This window comes from Ramularia collo-cygni (assembly GCF_900074925.1).
Source record: "Ramularia collo-cygni strain URUG2 genome assembly, contig: RCC_scaffold15, whole genome shotgun sequence".
Classification (NCBI taxonomy): Eukaryota; Fungi; Ascomycota; class Dothideomycetes; order Mycosphaerellales; family Mycosphaerellaceae; genus Ramularia; species Ramularia collo-cygni.
Genome location: NW_019716269.1, coordinates 508,136 through 520,225, shown reverse-complemented (window position 1 = coordinate 520,225; position 12,090 = coordinate 508,136). Strand labels below are relative to the sequence as shown.

At 46.5% G+C, this 12,090-nt stretch overlaps 3 protein-coding genes; all 3 read right to left on the bottom strand.

Moving 5' to 3' along the window:
- Positions 1 to 2,418: 2,418 nt before the first annotated feature.
- RCC_08797 (related to 4-coumarate-CoA ligase) lies at positions 2,419 to 4,220 on the bottom strand (the record flags this gene model as incomplete). XM_023774043.1 has 4 exons in its annotated part: positions 2,419 to 2,717; positions 2,766 to 3,386; positions 3,442 to 4,074; positions 4,124 to 4,220. The coding sequence occupies 4 exons, from the start codon at positions 4,218 to 4,220 to the stop codon at positions 2,419 to 2,421; spliced, it is 1,650 nt and encodes a 549-aa protein (XP_023629811.1).
- Positions 4,221 to 4,480: 260 nt separating this feature from the next.
- On the bottom strand, positions 4,481 to 6,076 carry RCC_08796 (related to oxidase; the record flags this gene model as incomplete). XM_023774042.1 has 6 exons in its annotated part: positions 4,481 to 4,863; positions 4,982 to 5,212; positions 5,262 to 5,373; positions 5,428 to 5,708; positions 5,758 to 5,812; positions 5,870 to 6,076. 6 exons carry the CDS (start codon positions 6,074 to 6,076, stop codon positions 4,481 to 4,483), a joined length of 1,269 nt encoding a protein of 422 aa, XP_023629810.1.
- Positions 6,077 to 6,875: 799 nt separating this feature from the next.
- On the bottom strand, positions 6,876 to 7,856 carry RCC_08795 (uncharacterized protein; the record flags this gene model as incomplete). Its single annotated transcript, XM_023774041.1, has 1 exon — positions 6,876 to 7,856. One exon carries the CDS (start codon positions 7,854 to 7,856, stop codon positions 6,876 to 6,878), a length of 981 nt encoding a protein of 326 aa, XP_023629809.1.
- Positions 7,857 to 12,090: the final 4,234 nt, after the last annotated feature.

Below are 12,090 nucleotides of genomic sequence, written 5' to 3'. Positions count from 1 at the left end.
AACTCTCCCCATCACATATCCCACCTTTCAAAGCAGACCTCTAGCGCTTAATCTCTGAAACATCAACGGCTTGTCGACCATTCTTACTTCAGCAAGCATGTACGGCAGCTTTCCTACGACTTTTAGCACCTACAATACCAACATAAGAGGATGTTCGGAATTGTTTAAAAGCAGMATGCGGCGCTTTTCCTCGTACCTTTCTGGCCATGAAGAGATTGCTTTGGCCATCTTATACCCCACTGAGATCCGTTCCGAACAACTGCTTTCAGCTTACCTTTAAGAAGCTTGCTGGAATATGCGATGTGAGTTTGGGAGACTTCGATTGTCTGGTTCGTGATGGAAGTCATTCCCGAACTCCATCAGAGGCTTTCACTTTTCGGAGACGCAGCTTTCATGAGAGCACGCCACATTTAGGAGGAACCAAAGATTGACAACGAAGGGATTGTTGATCTTCGGCGATATTTCCGGGTATAGCAGACGAAACTGCTGCTCACAGGGACATCAAAGGTGTCCCAGACGCACGCCTTGTACGGCATTCTCGGCCAGTCTCGCCTCATCGGCATGCGTGCACGATCGTAGCAGCCAGTGCCACCGCGAGACTTCAAGTTGAAGTGTATCCTTATCCTGCACGAGCGATTGCTACCAGCAATACTGGACAGCAATCTGGTATCCATCTCTTTTCTCTTACGATGATATCCCTCCTCGGTCTCGGCATGATAGCTGCAGTCATGGATTCACAGCATCCGCAGCCTTCACTCATCTGGACTTTGAAGCCGTTCCGGAATTGAAGTACAGTCAGAGGACCTGGTGAAAGAGTCAATTCGTCGTTGACGCTACCATCTACTTGCAGCTGTGCTATCGTCGCCCGGAAGACATCTGCTGCGGCATGTCAGAGCCTTCGGGGAGCATTGTAGACCGCTACATATACAAATGGCATGTATCAACATAGAATGTCTCGGTGTCCACTGCACTGCTCTCCTTGTTACATCTCTCGGCGGCAGTGATCGCCCCGCTCCAGCCAATTCGCGACGTGCCCCAATGCGGTGAGTGTGAATCGGGCCGGGTGAGGTTTAGATATGTCATCAAAACACTCCTATTATGCATTGGAACACTTCTCAGAGACACCAGCTGCTTAATGAGTGCTTTAGGATATCTTCTTGTCGACACGCGCGGCGTACGTCGAAGGACACGGGGCATGCGAAGCATGATTTGGCTTAGGGTTAGGGCTAGGGTAGGAGATTTCGGCGGCCATAGCACGAACTGATCTCATTACGATTGAACCGGCGAGTCCTTGGGGGTCTTTTATGAGTATTCTAAAGGCTGATCTCGTTCTTGTCACTCCATTCGACCGCTTTGGTCATTTCTGTCTTTTCATCTCAGCTACGCTATCCTGCAGATCCAGTGCTCAGAGGGTGGTGGCTGGCGGCTTCGCGGAAGCCATTGAAATTCCCCAAAACTCACGCCCACGATAGGAAGTCGGATCGACATGTGAACATGTCTATCAGRCAGACCATTGTACTTGGTTATCATGGCACCCTTGCTACAAAGTTCAACTATGCCGGCGATATCGCCAAGGACAGCTACCCCAACCCTAACCCTTCAAGTTTTCGCAGCCTCGGATTCGGAACTTCCGCGCGCTCACAGATGTACACAAAACCTCGCGATCCATCATCAGCACCACCATCTCCATCTTCAGAGCACCGGAATGCTGCGATATCAGCATTACGGACAAAACGATCATACCAGGACGACGTCCGCCTTCGCAACGCCGGCTTCACATTGACCATGCTTCATCACGATCTCTCGGCAGAGGTAGGTTGCAGCAAGATCACATCACTTGTGATGATATACCTGCGTGGGCAATTCGAAAGAAGGAAAGCCATGAAAGCCATCGAAGGGCTATTGACTGGCTGGCGAAAGATGGCAAAACTTGGCTCTGAAGATACCTCAGCTCTGAAGCATTCAAAGGGCTCCCGATGCATGGCCATTGGGGCCTCTTACAGATGAGCTACATGAAGCTCTTTGTATGCTTGAGTTCCCTCCGAGAAGGAATGACGGACTGCTGAAAGGTTGACAATATATGAGAAGGCCAGCCAGAGACGGCGATATGTGAGGTTTGCAGAGTGATATGGGATTGTTGATTACCTAGCTGGAATGCTAGAAAGACATGCCTCAACACCACCGCCATGCCACATGAGCCACTCGACCGTTGTCTTCGCCTGGACGTTGTCGTCGACCGACCAGTAGGCATGGAACTGAGGACGCTCCCAGCTCATCCATTGCATGGAGCAATATTGCTGGCGCCGCCACTTGTCTTTTTCCACGTACTCAGGACTCTGGGCCTCAAACCACACAAATATTCCTTCGGAGTGCCGGGCATCACCTTTCCTCCTTTGATCTGACCAATCAATCTACAATCTACAGTTTCGAGGCTTTCTCATTCTTCGCCAAATCCCTCAACTCCCGTCTCAGAATCTTTCCAGCCTGGGATGCAGGTATGGCATCAATGAAATGAACACCGCCCCGAAGCTGCTTGTACTTTGCCACTCTCTTAGCAAGCCAGCTACTGATCTCCTGCGCAGTGTCTTTACTACGCTCGACTCCTTCTTCGAGCACGATATATGCTCGTGGCAGCTCAGTCGCCATCTCGGAATTGTAAATACCTACGACGCCGGCATCTTTGACTTTCGGGTGTGAGACCAAAAGGCCTTCGAGTTCTGCGAAACATGTCAGAATCCTCTTATCGTCGCCGAAGCTGTACGTACCTGCAGGAGCCAATTGGAAGCCGTTGAATTTGATAAGCTCCTTCAACCGGTCCGTGATGTAATACAAACCATCCTCATCAACATAAGCCACATCGCCGGTCTTGAACCAACCATCAGGAGTAATGGCTTCGGTCGTGGCTGGAGCATTGTTCAAATAGCCTTTGAAGACATTAGGACCTCGCAACCAGAGCTCTCCAACTTTCCCAACACCGAGCACTTCCCCACTATCAATGTCGACAATCCTGCACTCGATATTAGGAAGAGGTCGCCCAATACTCCCCATACTCTTCTCCCACTCTTCCCATCTCGAGTAATGCGTTCCAGGACTCGTCTCGCTCAAACCAAAAGCCTGCACAACAGGAATCTTCAGCCGCTTGTACATTGTCTCGATCAAATCTTTCGACAAAGGCGCGGCTGCTGATGTGAGCATTCGAATGGAACTCAAATCATACTTATCCACGACAGGATGTTTTGCCAAAGCCAAGATGATTCGCGGAACGACACTTATGAAAGTGATGCGGTGTTGCTGAATGACTTTGCAGAACTTTTCAATCTCAAAAGTTGGCATCACGAAGACTTCGTAGCCGCGGTAGATGGAGAGATGTAAGACGCCAGTCAATCCTGTGGAGGGATCAGCAATGAGATCTGTTCGAGAAAGTCGGTACTTCTCACTCACCGTAGATGTGATACAAAGGCACGAATCCAATACTCCGATCACCAGAGCCCGTTTCGCCATTCCCGCAGCTGAGATTATGCACTTGAGTAGCAGCCATCATCGCCAGATTCGACACAATGTTACGATGTGTAAGCATAACGCCTTTCGGTTTCCCAGTAGTGCCGCTCGAATACACCAGAAAACTAACATCATTCCCTGGATCCAAGACATACGGCCGTCTACTCGCGACGACTTCCTCTCCACCAATAGACTTGAAACTGGCAGATCTCCGATCAGAAGCTCCAGGTCCCATAAGCAAGACTCTCGAATTCGGAATCCCAACCTCAGCAGCAGCTTCAAGCACCATCTTCAAAAACGGTAGAAACGTCACAATAGCTTTAGCTCCGGAATCTTTCAATTGATTCACCAGTTCATCTTTTGTGTAAGAGGGACTGATAGTCGTAACGATGCCTCCAGCCCACAAACAGCCGAAAGCCACAGCTGCGTAATCAATATCGTTTGGCGAGTGGATTGCTAGAACATCGCCTTTTTGCCAGTTCCATGTCGAGTGCAAACTTGCTCCGAATTGAGCGGCTGTKTCTCGCAGTTGGCGGAATGTGTATGATCGAGGGGAATTTGTGTCGTGGAAGAGGACTATCGCTGATGTCAGCATGCGAATATGGGAGTGTATTGTTGTGTATACTTTTATTCTCGCTGTATGGTCTTTCTTTATTCTCGAAGAGAAGATCCCAGATGTCTACCTCGGGAATGGTGATGGTTTGAGGTATGGGAGAAGACATTACAACGATTTGAGGAAGTGGGCGATGATGCTGATATCGAAGTGCGACTTGGACGTTAAGATGGGAGATGAAAGATGATTCAATGCTTCGCAATATATTGGCCAAGTCTTCCCAGGATCACTAACCAGCGAGACCAGTGATCCACGCTCCGCCTCGGCGCCGGACTGTACTCCGTTCCTTGATTAGTGATCTTGAGCGATCGCTCAGCCATTTCTCATACGATCCATCATAATCCTCACTATCATCATCATCATCATCATCTAAGACTGAACAGCCCCAGCAGCAACAACTCCACCCGGCCCCCCATACACCGAAAACCCCGGACAAACAGCCAAAGCCGACATGTTCAACGACCCAATCTTCGCACAATTCAAATTCAACCCACTAGTCACAGAATCCAACAACCTCACCACAGGTTTCAGCAAAGGATTATTTCGATCCAAACCCGAAATTAGAGGAAGTTGTGCTAAAGCGAATTGACTTGCAAAGCACAACGGGCTTGCGGAGATTTGTTTCGCGGTGTATTGCCCGTTAGTGAGGAGTTGAGGGTCGAGGAGTTGGAAGGAATTGACTGTTCCTTTGTTACAGCCTATTTGGAGGATTTCGGGGACTGTGGTGGCGAAGTAGAGGATGTCGAGTTCGACTGGGAAGGGAATGTTAGTGAGGATTTTCGGAGATGTTATTGTCGGTCTTGTAGTGTTGTATAAAGACCGACTACTCGTCTGAAGTGACGGAAAGAGATTTTAGATGGAGGGACTTACAAGCAGGAACGGTGTATTGATCTGAAGGATTGCGCTTGTACCAATTCTCGGGGATTCTCTCATGGCCGGGGACCCATCTGAGGTTATCTTCTGGTCCCTGGATACTCATGAATGACTTGAGAACTTCCTTGTTCAGAACTCCAGCGGGGAATTCCTCGGATTTGTTGCCYATGAAGCGGTAAATGAAAGTGAATGCAGCCTGGGAGACTTCAATTCCAGAGAAAGGCAAGTCTTTGAAACTATTAGCCAAGGCTTCAAGATATGTGCTGGGGTTCCGTACAGCTGTACAATGGATTCTTCTCAATGGACTCCTGGTATCGTTCCTTGCGAAAGTCCCTCAAAACTTCCAAGTTATAGTTGGCCGTGACAGCATCCGGTTGGCGATTATACAGCTACAACAAACATCAGCCACCTCACTCCAAGACATGCAAGAAGAAGATACCCACCGAACGAAACTGGCTCATGACCAATCTCTGATTACTACCATATTGATTAAGATCCGCACGCAGCGGAGAAGAATCCGCCTCGTAATTATTATGCGAGCCACCAATACCTTCATGCGGACCACCACTGATCGACCAGCCAAGTACATTGCCGTCCACAAGTGCGCCGTAAAGGGACAAGAAACCACCAAGATCGCGACCCATACCAAAGACTTTCTCAGTGGCATCTGTGAATTGACTGATAGTTGCCCTACCATTATGAGGCAGATATCCATGGTTCGCAACTGCCAACCCGTCAGCTCATGTAAGCTAGATATATTGCGGACGACTCACGAGCATTCAGACCAGGACATGGTCCTCGAGCATCACTTGGACCAGGCGGGACGAACTATGGCACTGTTCAGCAGGACTCTCTTCTTCACAATAGAACGTGATGTTGACGTACTTTGTTCACTCCCGACACACTAACACGCTGTACAGCAGCATCGAAAGGCGGTGGGACCAACGGCAAAGCGCCCTCACCTTGGGGTGCGGCAGGATTGATCTCACGAGCTGCAATAGGCTGAGGTGCACCCAAGTTCGGGATGAGATGTGGGAAGGCGACGACGGTGGTCGAAATCCACAGGCCGGTGGTGAGAGTTGAAGATCTCATGGTGTAGATTCACTGATAATGATTCCTGCAGGACTTGAAAACTTGCTGCTGAGAATCCGAGAAAAGTACTTAGTTCTATATCGTCAAGTGAGATATTTTAGCTTCGCTTCATCATTCCCATTTCGCAAGTTTTACTTTCAAGGCGCAATGGTGGCTTTCTCTCGTTTACGGAGTACACCGAGGTTCTAAATCTCAGCCTTGTCATCATCATAGGCGTGGACTTTGGACGCCGTGGCGTTAGTTACCTCTAGACTTTAGCTGACGACAGAGAAGATTTTGGCGGAGTTACCGAAGATCGTAGACTGGAAACCTACCATGCTGTCTCAGTTCCCGTCTCGCCATCCGACGGGAAAGATCTCCTAGAGACCCTGATCAACCGGCACAGGAATCCCAACATTAAGAAAGCTAAGACACAAAGTAAGTCATACCTGTCGTGATTCCCGTAAAAACAAAAGCTGATGTATGGTTCAGGTGTCCCTTCCATCCAAGTTCTCGGTATTTGGCGGGGTTTGGGGTTTGGTTCGAGTCGGGTGGCGTTTACGCCAGGCCCTGTTGTTGTTGGAAAGTTTGGCGCATACCAAGACATCTCGGGATTGGCTTCTCTCTGGGAAAGCCACTCACGTATAGATACGGTTGACTGGTTTTCAGCTCTATAGTGGTGGTGTTTTCTTTAGTGCGCCGTCATAAGCACGGCAATCGAACAAAACCGAAGGCAAAAAAGAGCAATGCAGACATCAAACGATCGACTCAACGTCATAGTAATAATGACTGCTATATCCTCTCAATCCATACCTTTCCATCAACCCAACTGCAAAAAAACCCTCCCCAAAACCTCATTACTCACCAGCACTTCCAAACGACCCAACGCTAAATCCGACCTCAAAGGCAAATACAGCTCTTCCCTCCTCTCCACAGCTGCATTCATCACATACCGCAAACATTCCCGCAACATTTCATTCTTATCATGCACATCATCCCCCGGCTCGCGGAAATGACTCAGAGCTTGTAGAGCTATCAGTAGTCTCGGATCCTGCACCACGAGGCCCTTCATGATTTTGTCCAAGTCAGCCATTGCGACGAAAACTTCATCGGCTTGGGTTTTGTAGAAGGTTTCTGCAATTTCTGAATCGTCTTCTGGGGCTAGGAATTGGGGTTTTCCTAGATCTGTGAGGATGATGTCTGGGTAGTCTTTGAATTTGCCGGGGAAACGTAACAGTATATTTTCGGATTGGATGTCGCCGTGGGTGTATTTTAGTGCTTCTGGGAGGAATTCGTTGTTGGCGACTATGCCGTGGTGTAATTCTAAGAATGCGGCGGAAAGTTCTGCGATCAAGTGCCAGGCAAAAGCTACTGGGAGAGGGGATTCTCCTGAAGAGATGAATTGCTGGTGGACTTGATTCTCTAGGGTGTGTAGTGTCCCACCGGAGAGAAGTTCGAGTGAAACCCAGCTGTTGCTCTGCTTGTCGGAATCAATGATGTTGACGATATGTGGCCGCGGGAGGAGATCTTGATAACACTCAATCTCCGCTTTGAAGTCATTGCCTTCGTTGCTGAAGTCTTGATGCGCAATCTTCGTGGCTCGTAAAGACGCTCGAAGTCTATTGCATGTCGCCTCTTTGGTMAAATGGGTGGGATATCGGGAGAGAATCCTGGTGGCGACTGCTTTGGGTATTGTTGCGTATACATTTGAAGCGGAGCCGATGCCGAGCTGCTTTATGATGTAGTTTTTCTGCTGGAAGTAGTCTTGATGTTCATTGATGGTGGATGAAGGTTGACTCATGGTTGTGTCGTGGGATTGAATGGAGTTTGTGGTGAAAGGTTGTTGTGTACATGTATTATCTACCCTGGAAGGCGTGGTGACTAAATTGAGGAAGCCGTCGTGTTGGTACTTTCCGAGTCGTATWTTCATCGCTCCTCCTTCGATAGGAAGGGCATCTGTCGCTCATCTCRAAGATGTTTCTTTCCCGAAGCAGACAATGGTGTGACTTTTCTAACAAAGAAATGTGATCAAAGAAATCCCAGGAGCAGCGATATGCAGAGAGCATAGCGTTCGCACCCGCATCAATGGACGATGTCGTGAGCTGATGATTTTATATTGATGGATTGAGTCCTTTGTGAACTATCTCAATGTTTAGTCAAAGTTCTCAGACCAGTTCATCAAACACGCTACTCAGCTCCTCATCACTTACCACTTTTGCGCAAAACCTGGCCTTGCGTACAGACGGTAATGGCAAGTAAAACTCCGCACGTTTCGCCCGTGCCTCGCTCCGAACAGCCTGCAACATATCCAACCACCGCATATTACCATCATCAACATCCTCATCCCTAGTTCTAAAACCAGCGAGTTTCTCAAACGCTGCTGTAAGCTGAAAATCTCCAATCGCCTGAACAACCAATTTAAGCGCCACTCCAAGATTCCGCGCGTCAGCGCTTTGCCTTCGATAGAATTGTAGCATATCGTCCGCATCATCGTCTTCTTGAATCCGGACGGCATCTCCCAGATCTGCTAGGACGAGATCCGGGTAGTCTTTATAGGAACCTGGATAGCGGAACATGAGATTCGCATCCSAGATGTCGTTGTGTGCGTACTTGACGGATGCAGCATGATGTACGTTATTTATGATTCCGAAATGTATTTCGAGGAAAGCGATGGATGATTCCGCGATGAGATGCCATGCGAATGATGTTGGGAGGTTAGTAGTACCGGGAGGAGTGTTCCATCTGATATTCTCTGTTTCCTCGAGATCGCCTACGGTTCCTCCGTTGAGAAGCTCTAGAGTCATCCATCCAAGCTGCTCGTCGGCTTTCAGAAGTTTTACGATATGGGTCCTGCCCGATTGTAAGTTCATTAGGTTCTCAATCTCTTGAGCTTGGAGTGTGCCTTTTCTTCCGTTGGCGATCTTCACTGCTACGAGGTTTGCTCTTAGCTTGTTGAAAGTCTGAAGCTTCGAGAGAGTGTTGTTGGAATAATCTGCCAGAATTCTTCTAGCAACCGTAGAGGATAAGGATGCATACACGAGTGCAGCTTTACCTCTACCTAGCTCTTTGATGATGTGATTGCCTACCTTGAAACGAATGTAATGTTCRGGAGATACTTCTCTCGGGTCTCGTGGAGGTGACATGCCGGTCATGGTTGTGTCGTTGGGAGATATTGCTCCAGGGCTTGCCTGTGCAGAAGATGTGCCGGTCATATGTGTGTCGATTGGAGACATCGTTATGAGACCTACCTGTAGTGCGTCGTGTTGGGTTGTAAGATGGTGTGCTGCTCCACGAGGGATACTCAAGTTTTATAGTTCTTTTTGTCTGTATTCCAGGTGCTTTGTTCATTGTGATTATTGCCATTGTTCAACTGAGGTGGGTACAAGAGTTCTTTGTTCTTTCAAAGGAATGATATTGCCTCTGCTGTAGCACGGAAAGGATTGACCGTGGTAAGTGAAACGAAGCAAAGTACAGCAATGCTCTCGATGGCCCTCTTAGTGGACATTGCAAAGTTAGAGAGTCGATGGCAGTGTGCTTGTTGGTTTAGTTACCGGTTAGCTAAGGGCTCTTACTATACCAACCAACTAGCTCTACAAGTGAATACTAACTTAACTAATGGTTACCGGCTTCCTAAATAGGCAATTAGTTTATAAAAAGCGACTCTATATCCTCCGAAACTCCCTAAGAGCCCTATGTTGTAGTAGTGCCTATCCCTACAATGTAAAACTCCTTAATTTTATTAACATTATCGAATACATCCTATATTAGTGCTCCGTACTAGCTTTTTAAATAACTACATGCTTTAATTATCTCCTCTTAAAGGCGATTACGGCGGTAGGTAATAAGGTTACGGCCTTCTAAAAACGAGCGTTCTAGCTTATCTAATTAAAGGGGGATTACGAGTGTATTAAAGGYAAACTTAGCTAGTTCCGGCTCTAAGAGTCGCCTTTTAAACYACTAGCTAAGGATATTAAGTAGTGTTTCCCTACTATCTTAAACGTAGTCGGTAGATAGGTAGTTATTAAGAGCGTTACTACGTAAGGTTACTATTGTTTTACGGCGCTTATAGGTRAAYAGGTAATTACGGAGGTCCTTACTATCTAAGGTTRTTACTAGAGCCGTAACTAGCGATACTAGCGTAGGGCGATATTTAGTCGTCTATAGCTCCTTTAYRAGAGTACGYACTTRCTYRATATAGCCCTACTCTTCCTTACTACCTTAGCTCTATCTATCCTCGAACTAGCCGTRTTTAAGAGTTAGATTAAGGACGATAGCAGCGTAGATAATTAGTRTATTATCTACTAGCTTCTAGTACTTCTTAGCCTTCTACTAGGCGTAATTATAATAGCCTAAGAGGTATCCGAATCGTTTATTAATTACTACCTCCTCTTTAAATTTATCTAAGAACTTGCTAGTATAATCGAGGAGGAACTAGAGCGTAGRGTACTAGTTATAGAGGTGTTTCTTATTGCCTTAAGTCGTTATTRTCGTAAGTTCGAAAACGTRTAGTRCGTCGTATAGCCGGTTAATCTAAGCCTAATCGTTTAGAGTTAGCTAGTTATTACGAATAGCTCTCTTAGTCCTATAGAGCCTATAGAACTCGGTAATTCGCTCCCGAACATYCTAAGCACGGCTAAGTATATAGTAGAATAAGTTCTAGCGTATAGAGTTGTCTTAGATAAGCTATAAGGGTRTAGTAATTAGYAAGGATAAAGAAAGTTAATAAGAAGAAGCTTAGATAACTACTCCGGAGTTACCGGAGTTTAGCTCYRGAGAGGGCTCCGGAATAGTATAGATCTACTTTCTTAGACTTACCTTAAGATTATTAAACATTATACACTCCTTACTACTATAATAYACCTTCTTAAACGCCTCTCGCCGCTACGTAGACGCTCTAATCYATTTAATAATATTATRTAGTCGTCCGACGGCGCTACGGTTACGCTAGAACTCTTCTACCTTCTTAAAAGCGCCCTTCTCGGTRTTACGCTCTAGTTCCTTTATCGCCTTACTACTACCCCTACTAAGGAGYATTRCCTTCGTAATTAGGTTAGTAATATAGCTAAGAYACCGGAGCCTCCGTCCCTTACGTATCTTCGCTAAYATRTTCGRATAGAGAGCCTTTAGAACTATCTTAATTATAGCGTCGTTATTAGAGGYATTATCCGCGACGAAGTAGCTAATACGCCCTCTAATCCTCTACTCTACGAATACCTCTAGTAGTTTCGTAGCGATATTATCGCCTATATATTCGCTAAGGATCCTTCTAAAGGCTAGTCGCTCTATCCTACGCTTCCTATACCTATCGATAAAATGCGTATTTATACTAACTATCGAGTAGCCGTTTAGACTCGTCTAGCTATCGAACGATATATATATATCGCTTAGCGCCGTATATAGCTCCTTAACTATCGCCTCCTTCCGCGCCCTATATTTATCTAATACCTATCCTCGAATCGTCGACGCTATACGTAGTAAGTATATACTAACGCCGGAGTTTAAGAACGATATAAGAGCGCGGAAGTACGTRTTCTTAAGYATACGGAAAGAGATATAGTAATATATAATCTAGCGAATAAGTAGGCTCTTAAAACGCTCTAAACTCTTCCTTAAGATAAGCGATAGTATAGATACTATACCGCCCTTCGACGATAATAGCTCCTTCGGCTTAACTACGTTATTACCGTCCTTATTARTACCGTAATCTCTAAGAAGGTAGTATAGCGGCCCTTAATTACCGTTTAGAACTAGTAGAGTTTACTTCTTACCCTTACGCTCGTAGTAATAGTAGTAGTACGTACTTATACTATCCTTCTCGGAYACTAACTACTTACCGTATTACTATATCGTRCTCTTACGCTTCCTTAGGTCCTTATTACTAGTAGTAGTAAGCTAGCGTAGGTAGCGCTACCCTCGAATAGTAACGTAGTTTAGTAGGTTTAGTTTRTCGTATCTATCGTTTAGAGGGTAAAGAGTTACTTAATTAGTAACGCCCTTACTTAGAACCGGCTAGCCGCTAAATAGCATTAAATTAA